This window comes from Cherax quadricarinatus, chromosome 99 (assembly GCF_038502225.1).
Source record: "Cherax quadricarinatus isolate ZL_2023a chromosome 99, ASM3850222v1, whole genome shotgun sequence".
Classification (NCBI taxonomy): domain Eukaryota; kingdom Metazoa; phylum Arthropoda; class Malacostraca; order Decapoda; family Parastacidae; genus Cherax; species Cherax quadricarinatus.
In genome coordinates this window covers 1,489,983-1,512,700 of record NC_091390.1, presented here as the reverse complement: position 1 = coordinate 1,512,700, position 22,718 = coordinate 1,489,983, and the positions used below count along the sequence as shown (strand labels likewise).

Genomic DNA, 22,718 nt, shown 5'->3' with positions numbered 1-22,718 from the left:
TTGACCCTTATTGTTTTCTGTGCAATTCTCATCCGAATTATAATTATTAAGGGGTAACACAATTATAAGAATGGCTCTAAACCCACAAGGGTCATTCAGTGCTGCAAAAGGATGTAGGCTGGAATGATTATCATGGGGACGCTAAACCCATAGGGGTGGGGGTATGGGAGGTATGAAGGCTTCATCCAGGGAAGAGCACTGATTCAATTCCCTTGATCAAGAGCCCCACCAGCATCAACGACTCTCCCTTGAGGGGTCCCTAGATCAAGAGCACCTCACCAGCATCAAGGACCCCCCTTGAGGGGGACCTACATCAAGCGCCCCTCACTAGTGTTAGGGACCCTTCCTTGAGGGGGGCCCTATATAGAGAGCTTCTCACTAGCATCAAGGACCCTCTGTTGAGGAACCCTAGACCAAGAGCCCCCTCACTAGCATCAAGGACCCTCTGTTGAGGAACCCTAGACCAAGAGCCCCCTCACTAGCATCAACGACCCTCCCTGGAGGGTCCCTACATCAAGAGCCCCACCAGCATCAAAGACCCTCCTATCTTAAAGTAATATCTGTAGTCAACAGGATAACAAACACGACTAATTCTCTTATTTATTATAGGCACACATTATAGCCCATACAATCAAATTTTATATATATGTTATTCCATATAATTGTATTTAAGGTTCCATATGGAAGACTTGATACCAGGCACATAATTTACGCTACAATTCTGTACAAAAAAAAGTTGTATGAACATGACTTAAAATATTTCTTCGTAGGTTGGTTCTTTAAGATCAGAACTTACTAAATTCTTTACATAATCTCTGTACAAATTCCCTCACCACTACCGTACGGAGCTTCACGACTAGATACGTCTTATGGCACAGTTTTTTTTTTTGGCTCTATCAAGGAATATTGATAGGGAAAATTTGTAGGCCTGAAAAAATGGGCCGGATACTAATGGCAGGTCAGGTAACTCACGAAGTCAAAGATTTTGCCTCGGGTCTCATGATAGAAAAAAGACACTGGTGGCAGAACTTTTTTGGAAATAGTATAAATAAAGTCTGTTGAAAAATGTGTCTGTTCTACCATACCCTTCGGCAACCTTTTTTGACTTACAGCTATCAGGTTTTACATTATACAAGGTAAAGTAGCACTGTAAGGGTTCACTTAGTGGTAAGAATAGCGGTAACTAGTACCACTGGATGACCATCCAGCTCCAGAATCAGATTCAGAATCCACGCGCCGGCGCGATAGTATTCTATCTGTTTCATTCTCACTACCAAAGGAGGCTGAAGACCTGGTGGTACCACGTCTCCAAGTGCCTGGGATGCTGCTGACCCTGGGAAGGCTAGACAGGGAGGCAGAATGGCCTCTCTGATAAGGAGTATCATAACTTTTTCCGATATCCTTAAAGCGGCTGCGATTCCTCCCTGGAGGGCTGTCTCCTAAGGAGCTGGAAGAACTAGCTAGTCCTGATGCACTGACTAAATGATGTCTGAGGGTCATTAGTTGTTCTCTACATTGTTGTGTGGACAAACGGACCCTTGAATTCATACAGTGAGGAGTGTAGGATAGATTCTGAGAGGGAGAAGTATGACAGGAAGCCCAGTGAGTATGTGCAGAGCAGGAACTAGCAGATTTACACTGGCTATGGTAAGGTCGGTGTGTAGGGGATACACAACAGCAAGGAGAATCCTCCTTACTGTGATAAGGACTTTGTGGTCTTACAGTAGGTAAAGAGCCTGTTGACATATAGGACACAGGAGCAGGACTTTGTTCTTGCCCACAGAAAGGGCTTTTGGCAAAGTCAAGAGAAGAATGTAAGGCCAATTTATCATAAATGTTGGAATAATGATTGTGATTGTTGGAAAGAATTTGTTTACGCAGTTGCCTTTTTCGTGCACTGAGTCTTAGTCTTTCTTCGAGATGATAACAAGATTCTTCTAACCGCCGTTGATACATAGCTAGATATCGCTTGCTAGATGCACTTAGGCTGCGCCACTGACTACCAGACTCCGTGAAGTCTCTTTCATGATGTGACTGTGGTAAGTTGTGCAGACTTGTCCTAAGACTGGATATTGGAGAATCTAAGTCTGAGGATAAACTTCTGTCACTTACTCGGCTTCGAGCATGAGAAGGATGGAAGGTTGTCTCATATTGGCCTATTATATGATTTATACGATCACGATCTCTTTGTAAATTATCCAATTCTTGTAAAAATGATACTCCCTTAGACTCTGGGCTGACACCAGTTGAGCTGGAGACTTCAGATGTGCTTGATCTTAAAGATTTTCTCTTGGAAAGGAAATCATGGTAGGTCTGTGATAATCTTAACTTGTTATCTGCAGTCTCACTGTCACTCACTGAATCAAAGCTGGTCTGGGCGTCCATTGACCTCGTATTTACATTTTGATGTTGATCAGTCTGTACAGCAACAGAAGTGACGCTCTTGGTGCCTGAGGTACTTGAGTTACTTCCTCCATTACTTCCTCCGTTACTTCCTCCGTTACTTCCTCCGTTACTTCCTCCGTTACCCTCTTCAATTACTGGCAACAGAGGTGCTTTATGGCTAGGACTGACAATTTGTTGGTGTAGAACCAAAGATGTTTCCGAGAGTGTCTTTAGAATGGTGCCAGCTTCTTGCATAACACGAGAGAGAGCCGTCCATGTATTGGAAAATCCCTCAGCAGCTGGTAGGGCCAAATCTCCTTCACTCATGCATCGAGACATGTTTTCATCCCTTAAATTTGGTACATTGGAAAAAACTCTCTCTCCCAAGGGTGTCGTCGGAGCAGAGAGAGTACTAGTTGGTGATGACAGATCAGCTTGCATAGTTTCAGAGGTGGAGGAAGGCTCAGATGATGTACGAAATTGTTTCCCTCTTAAATTTCGTCTGGACGTGGTCGCCATTACATGACCTAACACAGCAGCATTATTTGCTTGGAGGTAATCAGCAGTAGCATCATGCAGAGGAGACACCCCTCCAGGGGATGACACAGCACCTGATGAAGAGAAGCCAGAACATGACACTCCTGAGGAAGATGTGGCTCTTGAGGTTGGTGAAATGCCAGAGCACAGGGAGATATTAGACGATGTTGATACTGAGAACTGTGAGAAGCCCAAAGATGAACTATCCTCCATAGAAGAGGAGTTCCCCAGAGAGAGAGAGACTCTGTGAGGCCTGGAAACATTCAGTGATGGGGAAGCTTTACAGGTTTTTATGTCACTGAAAGCTGAACGGAAAGTGGAAGTATTTAGACTTGGTGAGTAACTTGAGGGTTTGGAAGTTGTGTAAGGTTCAGAGGTTGCTTGAATTTCAGAAGTATCTAAATGTTTTGTATACGACTTAATGCTATGTGGACGATTACCAGCAACAGTGTCTTGTGAACCCTCATGTGACGGACTAGACGATTTATAAAAGCGGTCACGTATATGCTGTGGTAAGTGTAGAGAAAATATTTCTTTCACGTTTGAACTAGGCAGTTGAAGGTCATCCTCATTAGTATCTTCCTCAAGGGAAGAACTGCCACCTATCCCAAAATTAATAGGATGTGGAGATGCAGGACGTGGAGTGCTGTGAGGTGGAAGAGTTGCCTGCTGAGAAGAGCGTGGTGGTGTTGGTGGAGTGGGAGGCGGTGGAGTGGGAGCAATTGGGGATAACAACGGTTTCTTCATGATTGATCTCAGGTGTATATTAGGCATAACATTCTCTCGAGCTCCCAGAAATTCAGGTACCTCTACCTCCAGTGCTCCACAGCCCTTCAAATCTGTCCATGACACTGATTTTTTGCCTAAATTCTCAGTTTTCTTGTTTGGGTGTAACTGTGGAGATGATTTACTTGACTCTCCTGTAATACTACGTACTGATGAAGGTGGGAGAGGACGTCCAAGTATAAGGCTTTTAAACTCCAGCCAGTTAGCCTGACCAAATGTAGTAGGAGGGGGAGGAGATGCCTTTGTAAACACATCCTCACTAGTATCACTGACGGTAGCTTTATCAACCATAGTCGCTGGACTAAATACTGTGTCTGTATTCTCTTGCTTGCTATAATCTTTCATTGCTTTATATGAAGCTTGTGGTTTTGGCAGCTGGAAATCACTCGTTCCTATGCCTGCGAGAGATTCTTTGGAAGAAAAGAGTCTGCCTCTCTCTAAGATGTCCTCCAGTTCTTGGTTAACATCATCCTCCAGGCTACAAGTACGTTGAAGTGTTGTCTTTAGCCTTGAAATCCTGATCTTATGGAGAACACCACAAATGGAGTCAAGAGAAGTGGTGCGCACTAAATGTCCACAGTTTGCTTTGTAGAGGTCATAGAAATGTACATGTTGTGGATCTCTTTGGTGACCGGTGCTCAAACCTGCATGGGATAAATCTGAGGAGCTGTGGTAATTGGAACTTATTGACTGGGCTATGGTGTCCCTTAGCACATGTCCTGTAGCTGCAGCTTCACCATCTTCTCCAGGAGTCATGAATACAAAGGTGATGCTCTCATCTGAAGCTCCGAAGTCATCACTTGTGCAGTCTCGTGCCATCAAAAACTTGCCCTGCCAGGAAGGTGAAGTCAATTTTTCAATCTGCTTTGGTTCCCTTTTGTCTTTACTAACCAGAGATAAACTTGACATCTGTGTGTGTGTGTCGCTCTTGTCAGGAGTTGCACGATGTAAAACACTTACTCTGTCAGCTGGTTTTGTACAGGAGATCAGAGGTTTAGCTTCTGCCTCTCCTGAGGACCTGTGACCTGACTGTTTGTCCAATCTTTCTTCTTGTTTTTTATCCCAGCTAGAGGTGTTACCTCCACACTTTTTTAGATCTACCTGTGCACCTTCAGACCACAAAATTTGAGACATAACCTTGTGTGTCACGCTGTCATCCGATTTGCTGCCATCGTTGTCTGTCTCTACGAGGTCCCCAGTAGCTGGGCTTAATGCATGACCTACATCATAATATAGCTTTGTACTGGTACCTTGAACTGAATGTTGAAGAGTGTCCTTATCTGAGTAACTTGTGTAATGTTGAACATTGGTTTTGAGTGTGTGTTCATGTGTAACTTTCCCAGATGCATACTGGGAAGCTGTGACATTTGTACTGTCTATGTCACACGTTGCTGGAGGCACAGTTTCTTTGACCGGAGGAATAAATGGCCCGTGTGTCTCACTCGCAGCTTTTTGTGATCTGTCCACAGGTGATTTAGAATTAACTTTTTCTGATAAATAGATTAATTTTTTCCCTCTAATATTTGAGGTCTCCTGCTGGTGTGCACTATGTTGATCAGGTAGAGTGTAGTGTTGTGTTGTACTATGCTGGCTTGTCACAGCTAGTTCGGTAGCACCTTCTAGTGTGCTACTTATGTCAGGGTTTAACTCATTCCATCTCTTTCTTGCTTGCAACAAATTCTTGCTTTCAATTCCCATTGCAGCAGAGTCTGTCTTATGCAACACGTCTTTTGGAACATCAAATTCACCCACGTCGGAGCATTTTTTGAGGCCACCTGCATGCTTCCGTGAGTAAATACGCCTCTTTATACTTGCTAAATCTCGATCAGAGGCGACTGGCTTTCTGAGGTGGCTTAAGTCCTCCATAACCTGTACTCTAGTACTCTTTAGTGAGCTGAACTTAGTCTGATGTGAACTATCATACGCATCACGTATATCTGTATCCTCACACGCTTGTTCCTCAGATGCTCTATGTACGTCGCTCTTAGACAGACTTACACCATCATCACTAGGGATGTTTGACCTCTCATACAAAGCTTTCTCAAACATCTGCTTGGGCTGTTTCTCGGCTGTAACTTCTTCCCGTTCTCTTGATGACTGGAGCTGATCCACTGAATCTGAAATATAAACAGTCCTAAGAGTAGATGTTCTACCTCCTATGTTACTACCATCAGAAGCACTGCTTTCTACAATATTCATTTGAGGAGTTAAACTGGGGTGAAGAGGGTCACTGGTGGTCTCAGTTACTTGGTGGATTGAAGCTTCTAAAATTAAATCAACATGACTTTTGTGATCTAAAAGTGTACTTTGGATGTCTTGGCTGCTGGTTCCTGTATCTCCAGGAATGGCAGACTTGTTGCCTTTAGGGATATCACGATATACCAGTTTTAACAGATTGCTTTCTGTGTCTGTTTTCTCAACTTCATGCTGCACAGAGGTACCATAAGTAATAGATGATTGATCCCCATCTTCTGAACGTCTGGCAGGAGCTGTGTTGATTCCACTTACATCAGACTGACTCCATAAACTAGGTTCCAGAGTCTGGTATTTGTTTGTGTTTTTTAATTGACCATCATTAACTTCTTGAGCAGTGTTCACTGCAGAACTTGGCGTTATATTATCTTTAATTAACCTTTCAGATAAAGCTGAAGTGCCGCTACTGAAAGAGGTTGCTGAAGCATCATGTTTCTTCTCTGAATCAAGTGCTGGGAAGGCTCTAAAGTCTTCCGACACTTTTGTATCGTATTCTGTGTCAAACTTATCACGACGCCTTGCAGTGTGTTCTGCAGATGTTAGTGACACAGGTGCGTCGTACACTGTGTCAAGCTTATCACAACGCTCTGCAGTGTATTCTCCAGAGAGTTTATGTAAGTCTGCCAACGCGCCCTGGCCAGTAAAGGTGTTGCCGACAACGATATGGCTCTCAGTACCACATGATAAGTTGTCCTTACCTGGCTGAGCGCTTGTGAGACCAACACTTTTGCCATAATGGCGAAAATGTGACTCACCTTCTGGCTTTGTATCAGCAGTGTATTCTATACTCTCATCTACCAAGCCTTCTTTGATCAATGTTGCACGAGGAACATCGCAAGATGACAGTGTTGTTTTGCATTTGCTAATAAGGTTTCTATCGCTAGTGTCGGCAAGCACATGCACTTCAGAAATGGGCACAGAGGTTTTGGCTGACTTGGAAGTCGGAATTAATGTCTGGTCACTGATGGTCAAAGTTGTACCTGTAGATATGAAGTCCGTACCAGGTTTTTCATGCTTGTCAGTGACAGTCATTCTTCTTTCTGTAGTAATTGTAAAGTCCTCACCAGGAATTTCATGCTTGATGTCAGACATTAACCTGTCCATGATGGTCATTCTTCTGTCTGTAGTTACTGTAAAGTCCTCACCAGATACTTCATGCTTGTCAGACATTTCAGTCACTGTGTGTACTGTGCCTTCACAGTCTTCCCTGAAGAAATAATCTCTGCGTGTTCCTGCTACCTCTCTCTCACCCTCTCTAATGCTATCTTCCCTCAACAGTGATGCAGTGTCCAAGCCTTCTCTGTGAATATCTAATTGATCTGTGGTTAATCTAATCTCATGTCGTTCACCAACAGTCCTAATCCCATGTCTAAGAGGCAAATGAACATTCTGAGCAGCGGACACAGCTTCAGATCTAAATTCCCCTTCATTTTCACTGGCATATTGGAGTGGGTATAGAGGATCAAATTCCTTTTTCTGGACGCTTAAGGTTGAGTGTTCCAGTAGAGGCACATCAGCAAGTTGAGATCCATAGGTTGCAGCCAGTGTTGTGAGTGCACGAGGGGAAACATTGCACTCTACTGTTGCAGAGTGCAATGTAGAATCCAATTGACTTGGTACAGTGGACCTTTGGTCAATTAACGAACACTTACGTATGCTCGTAAGATCCATGGGTACACCAGTAATGTCCATAGGTACACTAGCAAGATCCACAGATACACTAGTAAAATCCACAGGTACACTCCTAAGATCCACAGGTACATTCGTAAGATCCACAGGCACACTAGTAAGATCCACAGGCACACTAGCAAGATCCACAGGTACACTAGTAAAATCCACAGGTACGCTCCTAAGATCCACAGGTACACTAGCAAGATCCACAGGCACACTAGTAAGATCCACAGGCACACTAGTAAGATCCACAGGTACACTCGTAAGATCCACAGGTACACTAGCAAGATCCACAGGTACACTAGTAAGATCTACAGGTGCACTAGAAGGATCCACAGGTGCACTAGAAGGATCCACAGGTGCACTAGAAGGATCCACAGGTGCACTAGAAGGATCCACAGGTGCACTAGAAGGATCCACAGGTGCACTAGAAGGATCCACAGGTGCACTAGAAGGATCCACAGGTGCACTAGAAGGATCCACAGGTGCACTAGAAGGATCCACAGGTGCACTAGCAAGATCCACAGGTACACTAGTAAGATCTACAGGTGCACTAGAAGGATCCACAGGTGCACTAGAAGGATCCACAGGTGCACTAGAAGGATCCACAGGTGCACTAGAAAGACCTTCCATACCTGTCACATATACAATTTCTTTCTTTAATTTGACATAGGGAGAATATTCATCATTACCTTTGGAATATTTTTGTGGGATCAGTCCTACAGGTGTTTTCTCTTTTACGAAGGTATCCTCTGGAACAGGTGTTCTCTCATCTACAAAGGCATCCTGTGGAACAGATGCTTTCTCTTCTACAAAGGTTTCCAGAGGAACAGATGTTCTTTCCTCTACAAAGGTTTCCTGTGGAACAGGTGTTCTCTCCTCTACAAAGGTTTCCTGCAGAACAGGTGTTCTCTCCTCTACAAAGGTTTCCTGCAGAACAGGTGTTCTCTCCTCCACAATTGTTTCCTGCAGAACAGGTGTTCTCTCCTCTACAAAGGTTTCCTGCAGAACAGGTGTTCTCTCCTCCACAATTGTTTCCTGTGGAACAAGTGTTCTCTCTACAAAGATATCCTGTGGAACAGGTGTTCTTTCCTCTACAAAGGTTTCCTGTGGAACAGGTGTTCTTTCTTCTACAAAGGTTTCCTGTGGAACAAGTGTTCTCTCTACAAAGATATCCTGTGGAACAGGTGTTCTTTCCTCTACAAAGGTTTCCAGAGGAACAGGTGTTCTTTCTTCTACAAAGGTTTCCAGAGGAACAGGTGTTCTTTCTTCTACAAAGGTTTCCAGAGGAACAGGTGTTCTCTCCTCTACAAAGGTTTCCAGAGGAACAGGTGTTCTCTCCTCTACAAAGGTTTCATGTGAAACAGGTGTTCTCTCCTCTACAAAGGTTTCCTGTGGAACAGGTGTTCTCTCCTCTACAAAGGCTTCCAGAGGAACAGGTGTTCTCTTCTCTACAAAGGTTTCCTGAGGAACAGGTGTTCTCTCCTCTACAAAGGTTTCCTGTGGAACAGGTGTTCTCTCCTCTACAAAGGTTCCCTGTGGAACAAGTGTTCTCTCCTCTACAAAGGTATCCTGTGAAACAAATATTCTCTCCTCTACAAAGGTGTGCTCTGGAGAGGTACTGACAGAATCAGGAGTATATGTACTCACTGGTAAGATGGAACAGTGAGGTGTTGGCACCTTTGCACTGTGTCTGCTTGAGGCCTTTGTCACCTCAGTACTAGGCACTGTGACTCTGCAAGTGTGTGGTGGCAGGACAGTGTTTGCTTGTGTTGCGCTGCCTTCCACATGCGAGGTTGCTAGTGTTTCTGCTTGATAAGCGTCTGCTGGAGTAGTGCTGCCTTCCATGACATGTGTTGGGAGTGTTTCTGCTTGATAAATGTCTGCTGGAGTAGTGCTGCCTTCCACGGCATATCTTATTGGCAGTGCTTCTGCTTGATAAGTGTCTGCTGGAGTAGTGCTGCCTTCCACATGTGTTAGGAGAACATCTGCTTGATAAGTGTCTGCTGGAGCAATACTGCCATCTATACATACTGATAGTGTGTCTTTGCATATATGTTCATCAGCACCTTGAACATCCTTGAACATCAGTGCAACATCAAGATGAACACTGCCTTGTATGTTGCACTGATCAACAAGGGAAGGTTCTTGCAATTGGAGTCTGCCATGTTTATGCACGGTGGTGTCTGCCATGTTTGCACTCTTATCAACAGTGCCAACGGGAGATGTTGCAATGTTCTGGAAGTCATTACACTGCATATCAGTGGGTGTTGATGTTGCCAGTGGGCACATTTCTACAGCATAGTTAAGCTGGAGTGTTGCCACTGCTGATGCAGTATCAGCAACACTCAATTCAGTACCTGATGTTTCGTCAGTGGGAGAAATATGTGACCAGGATGCATACTGCAGTGGTGTCTGGTGCGTGTGAATAGTGTCAGTGGGATGGACTTCCACTACAGAATCAACTGGTGATGTGTGTGTGTCTGACAGGGTGACCTGTACTCTGTCAGTCACTGCTGACAATGTGTTACTGTCCTTGTGGAACTCTTGTGATCCATCTCTCTCTACTGACAAGTTATTTAAGTTATCTTCGTCAGAGAGAATTTGATAACTGCTATCATCCTCAATAAGCATCTCTTCAGGAGATGGATGTGTGTTGACATCTCTCAGAGGACTCCCTGTCGTCCGAGGCTGTACTCTATGAGCACTGACGGAAGCCACAGAGTACAGTCCTGTATGAGGACTTACAGACTCATGGATATTAACTAGAGGGCACTGTTGTACTGGTAAAGTCAGTGCTTCGTGAAAGCTGGTTTGAGTAGTGCAGATTTCACTGCCGAAGGATCCAACTATGGTGCCCTTAGGTGGACTACTGGAGTCTTCAACTCTGGTGTCCTTCAGTGGACTACTGGAGTCTTCAACTCTGGTGTCCTTCAGTGGACTACTGGAGTCTTCAACTCTGGTGTCCTTCAGTGGACTACCGGAGTCTTCAATTATGGTGTCCTTCAGTGGACTACTGGAGTCTTCAACTCTGGTGTCCTTCAGTGGACTACTGGAGTCTTCAACTCTGGTGTCCTTCAGTGGACTAATGAAAGCTTCCCTACAGGAGGCTTCAATCAGGGTTTCCACTGGCTGAGTCCCAGGTTGAGAATCTTTGTCCACTACTAAAATCTGTGCTGGAAAAGGAGGCACAGTGCCTGGAGTCAGCAGAAGCAGTGCCTCACTGACACTTCCTTCCTCAATCTTGTCTTCTTGCAAGGTGCAAGCAGTGTCAACTACCAGGACATGATATGGTGCTATGGTAGTTGCAGGTTGCAGTGCATCAACCTGTTGCATAATGTTGTTTGGTAGAATGCCAGTGACATCTTGCAGTGTATTGGCGTCCTCAGCCACAATGTTGAAAGATGTTGATCCTCTCGCTCCTTGAAGGACGTTCACTCTCCCTGTGTGTCCTTGAGGCACAGTGCCATCCTGTGGGGTACTGCTATCCATGGTACTGGATGGCACAGTGCCATCCTGTGGGGTACTGCCATCCATGGTACTGGATGGCACAGTGCCATCCTGTGGGGTACTGCCATCCATGGTACTGGATCGCACAGTGCTATCATCCTGTGAGGTACTGCCATCCACCATGGTACTAGATGGCACAGTGGGAAACTGTGGGAGACTGCCATCCACCATGGTACCAGATGGCACAGCACCATCATCCTGTGGGGCACAGCCATCCACCATGGTACTGGATGGCACAGTACCATCATCCTGCAGGGAACTGCCATCTACTATGGTGCTAGATGGCACAGTGTCATCATCCTGTGGGGAACTGCCATCCACCATGGTACTGGATGGCACAGTGCCATCCTCCAGCAGAGAGCTGCCATCCACAAGGCAGTGCTTCGGGGCTGGAAAAAACGCTGCCTCGGTGCACAGTTCTGCGACCATCTCCATTTCCTGAAGTACAAACGAGTCAAATAATTGAGAAGTCAACTCTTCAACTACTGGAGTAGGAAGAGGTAAAGGAGGAGAAGTGTTGGTATTTATAGCGGAAGGTAGCGGTGGTGTCACTGCTGGATGGCAGACTTGCTCCACCGAAATTTCCGGTGATCGAATGTCTGCTGGAACAGTGACGCCTGCGATAGTAAGTGGCGTTGGGTAAGTGCCTGATCGATAAGTGTCTGCGTGAGCATTGCTGCCTACGATTAGTGGTGCTGGGTAAGTGTCTGCTCGAAAAGTGCTGCTTACATTATGAGGTGTTGGAAGTGTTTCTGCTTGGAAGGTGTCTGCTGGAGTAGTGCTGTCTTCTATGACATGTGTTGGAAGTGTTTGTGCTTGGTAAATGTCTGCTGGAGCAATGTTGCCTTCCATGACATGTGTTCGTAGTGTTTCTTCTTGATAAGTGTCTGCTGCAATAGTGATGTGTTTCATGTCATGTGTTGTTAGTGTTTCTGCTTGATAAATGTCTGCTGGGGTAATGGTGCCTTCCATGGCATACTGTATTGGTCGTGTTTCTGCTTGATTAGTGTCTGCTGGAGTTGTACTGTCTTCCATGACTTGTCTTGGTATAGTTTCTGCTTGACAAATGTCTGCTGGAGTAGTGCTCTCTTCCATCACAGGTTGTGTTGGTAGTGTTTCTGCTGGATAAATGTCTGCTGGAGTAGTGCTGTCATCCATGTCATGTGTTGGAAGAATTTCTGCTAGATAAATGTCTGCTGGAGTACTGATGTCATCCATGACATGTGTTGGTAGTGTTTCTGCTGGATAGATGTCTGCTCGAGTAGTGCTGCCTTCCATGACATGCACCGGCAGTGTTTCTGCTTCATAAATGTCTGCTGGAATAGTGCTCTCTTCCATGACAGGTTGTGTTGGTAGTGTTTCTGCTTGATAAATGTCTGCTGGAGTAGTGCTGTCATCCATGTCATGTGTTGGTAGTATTTCTGCTTGATAAATGTCTGCTGGAGTCGTGCTCTCTTCCTTCACAGGTTGTGTTGTTAGTGTTTCTGCTTGATAAATGTCTGCTGGAGTTGTGCTCTCTTCCTTCACAGGTTGTGTTGGTAGTGTTTCTGCTTGATAAATGTCTGCTGGAACAGTGCTGTCTTCCATCACAGGTTGTGTTGGTAGTGTTTCTGTTTGATAAATGTCTGCTGGAGTAGTGCTCTCTTCCATCACAGGTTGTGTTGGTAGTGTTTCTGCTGGATAAATGTCTGCTGGAGTAGTGCTGTCATCCATGTCATGTGATGGTAGTGTTTGTGCTTGATAAATGTCTGCTGGAGTAGTGCTGTCATCCATGTCATGTGTTGGAAGAATTTCTGCTAGATAAATGTCTGCTGGAGTAGTGATGTCATCCATGACATGTGTTGGTAGTGTTTCTGCTGGATAAATGTCTGCTGGAGTAGTGCTGCTTTCCATGACTTGTGTTGGTAATTTAACTGCTTGGTAAATGTCTGCTGGAGTAGTGCTGTCATCCATGACATGTGTTGGTAGTGTTTCTGCTGGATAAATGTCTGCTGGAGTAGTGCTGCTTTCCATGACTTGTGTTGGTAATTTAACTGCTTGGTAAATGTCTGCTGGAGTAGTCCTGTCATCCATGACATGTCTTGGTAGTGTTTCTGTTTCATAAATGTCTGCTGGAGAAGTGCTGTCTTCCATGACATATGTTGGAAGTGAGTCTGCGTCATAAATGTCTGCTGGAATAGTGCTGTCTTCCATGACAATTTGTGTTGGTAGTGTTTCTGCTTGATAAATGTCTGCTGGAGTAGTGCTGTCTTCCATGACAATATGTGTTGGTAGTGTTTCTGCTTGATAAATGTCTGCTGGAGTGGTCCTGTCATCCATGTCATGTGATGGTAGTGTTTCTGCTGGATAAATGTCTGCCGGAGTAGTGCTGTCTTCCATGACAAGTGTTGGTAGTGTTTCTGCTGGATAAATGTCTGCTGGAGTAGTGCTGCCTTCCATGACATGTCTTGGCAGAGTTTCTACTTGATAAATGTCTGCTGGAGTAGTCCTGCCATCGATGACATGCGTTGGCAGTGTTTCTGCTGGATAAATGTCTGCTGGAGAAGTACTGTCTTCCATGACATATGTTGGAAGTGAGTCTGCGTCATAAACGTCTGCTGGAATAGTGCTGTCTTCCATGACAATTTGTGTTGGTAGTGTTTCTGCTTGATAAATGTCTGCTGGAGTAGTGCTGCTTTCCATGACTTGTGTTGGTAGTATTTCTGCTTGATAAATGTCTGCTGGAGTAGTGATGTCATCCATGTCAAGTGTTGGTAGTATTTCTGCTTGATAAATGTCTGCTGGAGAAGTGATGTCATCCATATCAAGTGTTGGTAGCGTTTCTGCTTGATAAATGTCTGCTGGAGTAGTGCTGTCATCCATGTCATGTGTTGGTAGTGTTTCTGCTTGATAAATGTCTGCTGGAGTAGTGCTGTCATCCATGTCATGTGTTGGTAGTGTTTCTGTTTGATAAATGTCTGCTGGAGTAGTGCTGCTTTCCATGACAAGTGTTTGTAGTGTTTCTGCTTCATGAGTGTCTGCTGGAGCAGTGCTGTCTTGCATGGTATGTTGAGGTTGTGTATCTGCTTGATAAATGTCTGCTGAAGTTATCCTCTGTTCCTTGACATGTTTTGTTGGTAGTGTTTCTGATTGACGAGTGTCTGCTGGAGTAGTGCTGCCTTCCTTGACATGTCTTGGTAGTGTTTCTTCTTGATAATTGTCTGCTGCAATAGTGATGTGTTTCATGTCATGTGTTGTTAGTGTTTCTGCTTGATAAATGTCTGCTGGGGTAATGGTGTCTTCCATGGCATACTGTATTGGTCGTGTTTCTGCTTGATTAGTGTCTGCTGGAGTTGTACTGTCTTCCAAGACATGTGTTGGCAATGTTTCTGCTTGATAAATGTCTGCTGGAGTAGTGGTGTCTTCCATGACATGTCTTGGTATAGTTTCTGCTTGATAAATGTCTGCTGGAGTAGTGCTGTCATCCATGTCATGTGTTGGTAGTGTTTGTGCTTGATAAATGTCTGCTGGAGTAGTGCTGCCTTCCATGACATGCACTGGCAGTGTTTCTGCTTCATAAATGTCTGCTGGAATAGTGCTCTCTTCCATGACAGGTTGTGTAGGTAGTGTTTCTGTTTGATAAATGTCTGCTGATGTAGTGCTGCTTTCCATGACTTGTGTTGGTAATTTAACTGCTTGGTAAATGTCTGCTGGAGTAGTGCTGTCATCCATGATATGTGTTGGTAGTGTTTCTGCTGGATAAATGTCTGCTGGAGTAGTGCTGCTTTCCATGACTTGTGTTGGTAATTTAACTGCTTGGTAAATGTCTGCTGGAGTAGTGCTGTCATCCTTGACATGTGTTGGTAGTGTTTCTGCTGGATAAATGTCTGCTGGAGTGGTGCTGCTTTCCATGACTTGTGTTGGAAATTTAACTGCTTGGTAAATGTCTGCTGGAGTAGTACTGTCATCCATGACATGTGTTGGTAGTGTTTCTGCTTGATAAATGTCTGCTGGAGTAGTCCTGTCATCCATGACATGTCTTGGTAGTGTTTCTGTTTCATAAATGTCTGCTGGAGTGGTCCTGTCATCCATGTCATGTCTTGGTAGTGTTTCTGCTTGATAAATGTCTGCTGGAGTGGTCCTGTCATCCATGTCATGTCTTGGTAGTGTTTCTGCTGGATAAATGTCTGCTGGAGTGGTCCTGTCATCCTTGTCATGTGATGGTAGAGTTTCTGCTTGATAAATGTCTGCTGTAGTAGTGCTGTCATCCATGACAAGTGTGGGTAGTGTTTCTGCTTGATAAATGTCTGCTGTAGTAGTGCTGTCATCCATGACAAGTGTGGGTAGTGTTTCTGCTGGATAAATGTCTGCTGGAGCAGTGCTGTCTTCCATGACAAGTGTTGGTAGTGTTTCTGCTGGATAAATGTCTGCTGGAGTAGTGCTGCCTTCCATGACATGTCTTGGCAGAGTTTCTGCTTGATAAATGTCTGCTGGAGTAGTCCTGCCATCCATGACATGTGTTGGTAGTGAGTCTGCTGGATAAATGTCTGCTGGAATAGTGCTGTCTTCCATGACAATTTGTGTTGGTAGTGTTTCTGCTTGATAAATGTCTGCTGGAATAGTGCTGTCTTCCATGACAATTTGTGTTGGTAGTGTTTCTGCTTGATAAATGTCTGCTGGAGTAGTGCTGTCTTCCATGACAATTTGTGTTGGTCGTGTTTCTGCTTGATTAGTGTCTGCTGGAGTAGTGCTGTCTTCCATGACTTGTGTTGGTAGTGTTTCTGCTTGATAAATGTCTGCTGGAGTAGTGCTGTCTTCCATGACATGTGTTGGTAGTGTTTCTGCTTGATAAATGTCTGCTGGAGTAGTGCTGTCTTCCATGACAATTTGTGTTGGTCGTGTTTCTGCTTGATTAGTGTCTGCTGGAGTAGTGCTGTCTTCCATGACTTGTGTTGGTAGTCTTTCTGATTGATAAATGTCTGCTGGAGTAGTGCTGTCTTCCATGACATGTGTTGGTAGTGTTTCTGCTTGATAAATGTCTGCTGGAGTAGTGATGTCATCCATGTCATGTGTTGGTAGTGTTTCTGCTTGATAAATGTCTGCTGGAGTTGTGCTGTCATCCATGTCATGTGTTGGTAGTGTTTCTGCTTGATAAATGTCTGCTGGAGTTGTGCTGTCATCCATGTCATGTGTTGGTAGCGTTTCAGCTTGATAAATGTCTGCTGGAGTAGTGCTATCATCCATGTCATGTGTTGGTAGTGTTTGTCCTTGATAAATGTCTGCTGGAGTAGTGCTATCATCCATGTCATGTGTTGGTAGTGTTTCTGCTTGATAAATGTCTGCTGGAGTAGTGCTGTCTTCCATCACAAGTTGTGTTGGTAGTGTTTCTGCTTGATAAATGTCTGCTGGAGTAGTGCTGTCATCCATGTCATGTGTTGGTAGTGTTTCTGCTTGATAAATGTCTGCTGGAGTAGTGCTGCTTTCCATGACAAGTGTTTGTAGTGTTTCTGCTTGATAAATATCTGCTGGAGTAGTGGTGTCTTCTATGTCATGTGTTGGTAGTGTTTCTGCTTCATAAATGTCTGCTGGAGAAGTACTGTCTTCCATGAGATATGTTGGAAGTGAGTCTGCGTCATAAATGTCTGCTGGAATAGTGCTGTCTTCGATGACAATTTGTGTTGGTAGTGTTTCTGCTTGGGAAATGTCTGCTGGAGTAGTGCTGCCTTCCATAACATATGTTGGTAGTGTTTCTGCTTGAGAAATGTCTGCTGGAGTAGTGCTGTCATCCATGTAATGTGTTGGTAGTATTTCTGCTGGATAAATGTCTGCTGGAGTAGTGCTGTCATCCATGTCATGTGCTGGTAGTGTTTCTGCTTGATAAATGTCTGCTGGAGTAGTGCTGTCATCCATGTCATGTGTTGGTAGTGTTTCTGCTTGATAAATGTCTGCTGGAGTAGTCCTGTCATCAATGTCATGTGATGGTAGTGTTTCTGCTGGATAAATGTCTGCTGGAGTAGTGCTGTCTTCCATGTCAAGTGTTGACAGTGTTTCTGCTTCATAAATGTCTGCTGGAGAAGTACTGTCTTCCATGACATATGTTGGAAGTGAGTCTGCATCATAAATGTCTGCTGGAGGAGTGCTGTCTTCCATGATAATTTGTGTTGGTAGTGTTTCTGCTTGAGAAATGTCTGCTGAAGTAGTGCTGCTTTCCATGACAAGTGTTTGTAGTGTTTCTGCTTCATGAGTGTCTGCTGGAGCAGTGCTGTCTTGCATGGTATGTTGAGGTTGTGTATCTGCTTGATAAATGTCTGCTGAAGTAATGCTCTGTTCCTTGACATGTTTTGTTGGTAGTGTTTCTGCTTGACGAGTGTCTGCTGGAGTAGTGCTGCCTTCCTTGACATGTCTTGGTAGTGTTTCTTCTTGATAAGTGTCTGCTGCAATAGTGATGTGTTTCATGTCATGTGTTGTTAGTGTTTCTGCTTGATAAATGTCTGCTGGGGTAATGGTGTCTTCCATGGCATACTCTATTGGTCGTGTTTCTGCTTGATTAGTGTCTGCTGGAGTTGTACTGTCTTTCAAGACATGTATTGGCAATGTTTCTGCTTGATAAATGTCTGCTGGAGTAGTGCTGTCTTCCATGACAAGTGTTGGTAGTGTTTCTGCTGGATAAATGTCTGCTGGAGTAGTGCTGCCTTCCATGACATGTCTTGGCAGAGTTTCTGCTTGATAAATGTCTGATGGAGTAGTCCTGCCATCCATGACATGCGTTAGCAGTGTTTCTGCTTCATAAATGTCTGCTGGAGCAGTGCTGCTGACCATTTCATGTGTTCGTAGTGTTTCTGCTTTAAAAATATCTGCTGGAGTAGTGCTGTCTTCCAAGACAGGTTGTGTTGGTAGTGCTTCTGCTTGATAAATGTCTGCTGAAGTAGTGCTGCTTTCCATGACATGTGTTGGTAATTTAATTGCTTGGTAAATGTCTGCTGGAGTAGTGCTGTCATGCATGTCATGTGTTGGTAGTGTTTCTGCTGCATTAATGTCTGCTGGAGTAGTGCTGTCTTCCATGACATGCATTGACAGTGTTTCTGATTCATAAATGTCTGCTGGAGAAGTACTGTCTTCCAAGACATATGTAGGAAGTGAGTCTGCGTCATAAATGTCTTCTGGAGTAGTGGTGTCTTCCATTACAGGTTGTGTTCGTAGTGTTTCTACTTGATAAATGTCTGCTGGAGTAGTGCTACCTTCCATGAGATGTCTTGGTAGAGTTTCTGCTTGATAAATGTCTGCTGGAGTAGTGATGTCATCCATGTCAAGTGTTGGTAGTATTTCTGCTTGATAAATGTCTGCTGGAGTAGTGATGTCATCCATGTCAAGTGTTGGTAGCGTTTCTGCTTGATAAATGTCTGCTGGAGTAGTGCTGTCATCCATGTCATGTGTTGGTAGTGTTTCTGCTTGATAAATGTCTGCTGGAGTAGTGCTGTCATCCATGTCATGTGTTGGTAGTGTTTCTGTTTGATAAATGTCTGCTGGAGTAGTGCTGCTTTCCATGACAAGTGTTTGTAGTGTTTCTGCTTCATGAGTGTCTGCTGGAGCAGTGCTGTCTTGCATGGTATGTGTTGGTTGTGTATCTGCTTGATAAATGTCTGCTGAAGTTATCCTCTGTTCCTTGACATGTTTTGTTGGTAGTGTTTCTGATTGACGAGTGTCTGCTGGAGTAGTGCTGCCTTCCTTGACATGTCTTGGTAGTGTTTCTTCTTGATAATTGTCTGCTGCAATAGTGATGTGTTTCATGTCATGTGTTGTTAGTGTTTCTGCTTGATAAATGTCTGCTGGGGTAATGGTGTCTTCCATGGCATACTGTATTGGTCGTGTTTCTGCTTGATTAGTGTTTGCTGGAGTTGTACTGTCTTCCAAGACATGATTTGGCAATGTTTCTGCTTGATAAATGTCTGCTGGAGTAGTGGTGTCTTCCATGACATGTCTTGGTATAGTTTCTGCTTGATAAATGTCTGCTGGAGTAGTGCTGTCATCCATGTCATGTGTTGGTAGTGTTTGTGCTTGATAAATGTCTGCTGGAGTAGTGCTGCCTTCCATGACATGCACTGGCAGTGTTTCTGCTTCATAAATGTCTGCTGGAATAGTGCTCTCTTCCATGACAGGTTGTGTAGGTAGTGTTTCTGTTTGATAAATGTCTGCTGGAGTAGTGCTGTCATCCATGATATGTGTTGGTAGTGTTTCTGCTGGATAAATGTCTGCTGGAGTAGTGCTGCTTTCCATGACTTGTGTTGGTAATTTAACTGCTTGGTAAATGTCTGCTGGAGTAGTGCTGTCATCCTTGACATGTGTTTGTAGTGTTTCTGCTGGATAAATGTCTGCTGGAGTGGTGCTGCTTTCCATGACTTGTGTTGGAAATTTAACTGCTTGGTAAATGTCTGCTGGAGTAGTACTGTCATCCATGACATGTGTTGGTAGTGTTTCTGCTTGATAAATGTCTGCTGGAGTAGTGGTGTCTTCCATGACATGTCTTGGTATAGTTTCTGCTTGATAAATGTCTGCTGGAGTAGTGCTGTCATCCATGTCATGTGTTGGTAGTGTTTCTGCTTGATAAATGTCTGCTGGAGTTGTGCTGTCATCCATGTCATGTGATGGTAGTGTTTCTGTTTCATAAATGTCTGCTGGAGAAGTGCTGTCTTCCATGACATATGTTGGAAGTGAGTATGCGTCATAAATGTCTGCTAGAATAGTGCTGTCTTCCATGACAATTTGTGTTGGTAGTGTTTCTGCTTGATAAATGTCTGCTGGAGTTGTGCTGTCATCCATGACAAGTGTGGGTAGTGTTTCTGCTTGATAAATGTCTGCGGGAGTAGTCCTGTCATCCATGTCATGTGATGGTAGTGTTTCTGCTGGATAAATGTCTGCTGGAGTGGTCCTGTCATCCATGTCATGTGATGGTAGAGTTTCTGCTTGATAAATGTCTGCTGTAGTAGTGCTGTCATCCATGACAAGTGTGGGTAGTGTTTCTGCTTGATAAATGTCTGCTGTAGTAGTGCTGTCATCCATGACAAGTGTGGGTAGTGTTTCTGCTGGATAAATGTCTGCTGGAGCAGTGCTGTCTTCCATGACAAGTGTTGGTAGTGTTTCTGCTGGATAAATGTCTGCTGGAGTAGTGCTGCCTTCCATGACATGTCTTGGCAGAGTTTCTGCTTGATAAATGTCTGCTGGAGTAGTCCTGCCATCCATGACATGTGTTGGAAGTGAGTCTGCGTCATAAATGTCTGCTGGAATAGTGCTGTCTTCCATGACAATTTGTGTTGGTAGTGTTTCTGCTTGATAAATGTCTGCTGGAATAGTGCTGTCTTCCATGACAATTTGTGTTGGTAGTGTTTCTGCTTGATAAATGTCTGCTGGGGAAATGGTGTCTTCCATGGCATACTGTATTGGTCGTGTTTCTGCTTGATTAGTGTCTGCTGGAGTAGTGCTGTCTTCCATGACTTGTGTTCGTAGTGTTTCTGCTTGATAAATGTCTGCTGGAGTTGTGCTGCCTTCCATGACATGTGTTGGTAGTGTTTCTGCTTGATAAATGTCTGCTGGAGTAGTGATGTCATCCATGTCATGTGTTGGTAGTGTTTCTGCTTGATAAATGTCTGCTGGAGTTGTGCTGTCACCCATGTCATGTGTTGGTAGTGTTTGTCCTTGATAAATGTCTGCTGGAGAAGTGCTATCATCCATGTCATGTGTTGGTAGCGTTTCAGCTTGATAAATGTCTGCTGGAGTAGTGCTATCATCCATGTCATGTGTTGGTAGTGTTTCTGCTTGATAAATGTCTGCTGGAGTAGTGCTGTCTTCCATCACAAGTTGTGTTGGTAGTGTTTCTGCTTGATAAATGTCTGCTGGAGTAGTGCTGTCATCCATGTCATGTGTTGGCAGTGTTTCTGCTTGATAAATGTCTGCTGGAGTAGTGCTGCTTTCCATGACAAGTGTTTGTAGTGTTTCTGCTTGATAAATATCTGCTGGAGTAGTGGTGTCTTCTATGTCATGTGTTGGTAGTGTTTCTGCTTCATAAATGTCTGCTGGAGAAGTACTGTCTTCCATGAGATATGTTGGAAGTGAGTCTGCGTCATAAATGTCTGCTGGAATAGTGCTGTCTTCGATGACAATTTGTGTTGGTAGTGTTTCTGCTTGGGAAATGTCTGCTGGAGTAGTGCTGCCTTCCATAACATATGTTGGTAGTGTTTCTGCTTGAGAAATGTCTGCTGGAGTAGTGCTGTCATCCATGTAATGTGTTGGTAGTATTTCTGCTGGATAAATGTCTGCTGCAGTTGTGCTGTCATCCATGTCATGTGTTGGTAGTGTTTCTGCTTGATAAATGTCTGCTGGAGTAGTCCTGTCATCAATGTCATGTGATGGTAGTGTTTCTGCTGGATAAATGTCTGCTGGAGTAGTGCTGTCTTCCATGTCAAGTGTTGACAGTGTTTCTGCTTCATAAACGTCTGCTGGAGAAGTACTGTCTTCCATGACATATGTTGGAAGTGAGTCTGCATCATAAATGTCTGCTGGAGGAGTGCTGTCTTCCATGATAATTTGTGTTGGTAGTGTTTCTGCTTGAGAAATGTCTGCTGGAGTAGTGCTGCTTTCCATGACAAGTGTTTGTAGTATTTCTGCTTCATGAGTGTCTGCTGGAGCAGTGCTGTCTTGCATGGTATGTTGAGGTTGTGTATCTGCTTGATAAATGTCTGCTGAAGTAATGCTCTGTTCCTTGACATGTTTTGTTGGTAGTGTTTCTGCTTGACGAGTGTCTGCTGGAGTAGTGCTGCCTTCCTTGACATGTCTTGGTAGTGTTTCTTCTTGATAAGTGTCTGCTGCAATAGTGATGTGTTTCATGTCATGTGTTGTTAGTGTTTCTGCTTGATAAATGTCTGCTGGGGTAAAGGTGTCTTCCATGGCATACTCTATTGGTCGTGTTTCTGCTTGATTAGTGTCTGCTGGAGTTGTACTGTCTTCCAAGACATGTATTGGCAATGTTTCTGCTTGATAAATGTCTGCTGGAGTAGTGCTGTCTTCCATGACAAGTGTTGGTAGTGTTTCTGCTGGATAAATGTCTGCTGGAGTAGTGCTGCCTTCCATGACATGTCTTGGCAGAGTTTCTGCTTGATAAATGTCTGATGGAGTAGTCCTGCCATCCATGACATGCGTTAGCAGTGTTTCTGCTTCATAAATGTCTGCTGGAGCAGTGCTGCTGACCATTTCATGTGTTCGTAGTGTTTCTGCTTTAAAAATATCTGCTGGAGAAGTGCTGTCTTCCAAGACAGGTTGTGTTGGTAGTGCTTCTGCTTGATAAATGTCTGCTGAAGTAGTGCTGCTTTCCATGACATGTGTTGGTAATTTAATTGCTTGGTAAATGTCTGCTGGAGTAGTGCTGTCATGCATGTCATGTGTTGGTAGTGTTTCTGCTGGATTAATGTCTGCTGGAGAAGTACTGTCTTCCAAGACATGCATTGACAGTGTTTCTGATTCATAAATGTCTGCTGGAGTTGTACTGTCTTCCATCACATATGTTGGTAGTGTTTCTGCTTGATAAATGTCTGCTGGAGTAGTGCTCT

At 44.2% G+C, this 22,718-nt stretch overlaps 1 protein-coding gene across 1 annotated transcript in view; it reads right to left on the bottom strand.

The window, feature by feature from the left end:
• Window positions 1-588: 588 nt before the first annotated feature.
• LOC128704740 (mucin-3B) overlaps window positions 589-22,718 on the bottom strand; it is a 270,077-nt gene continuing 247,947 nt past the window's right edge. The window contains exon 22 of the mRNA XM_070079522.1: window positions 589-22,685. Within this exon, the coding sequence (XP_069935623.1) occupies window positions 1,162-22,685 (21,524 nt within the window). The 3' untranslated portion in view covers window positions 589-1,161. The remainder of the gene's footprint in view (window positions 22,686-22,718) is intronic.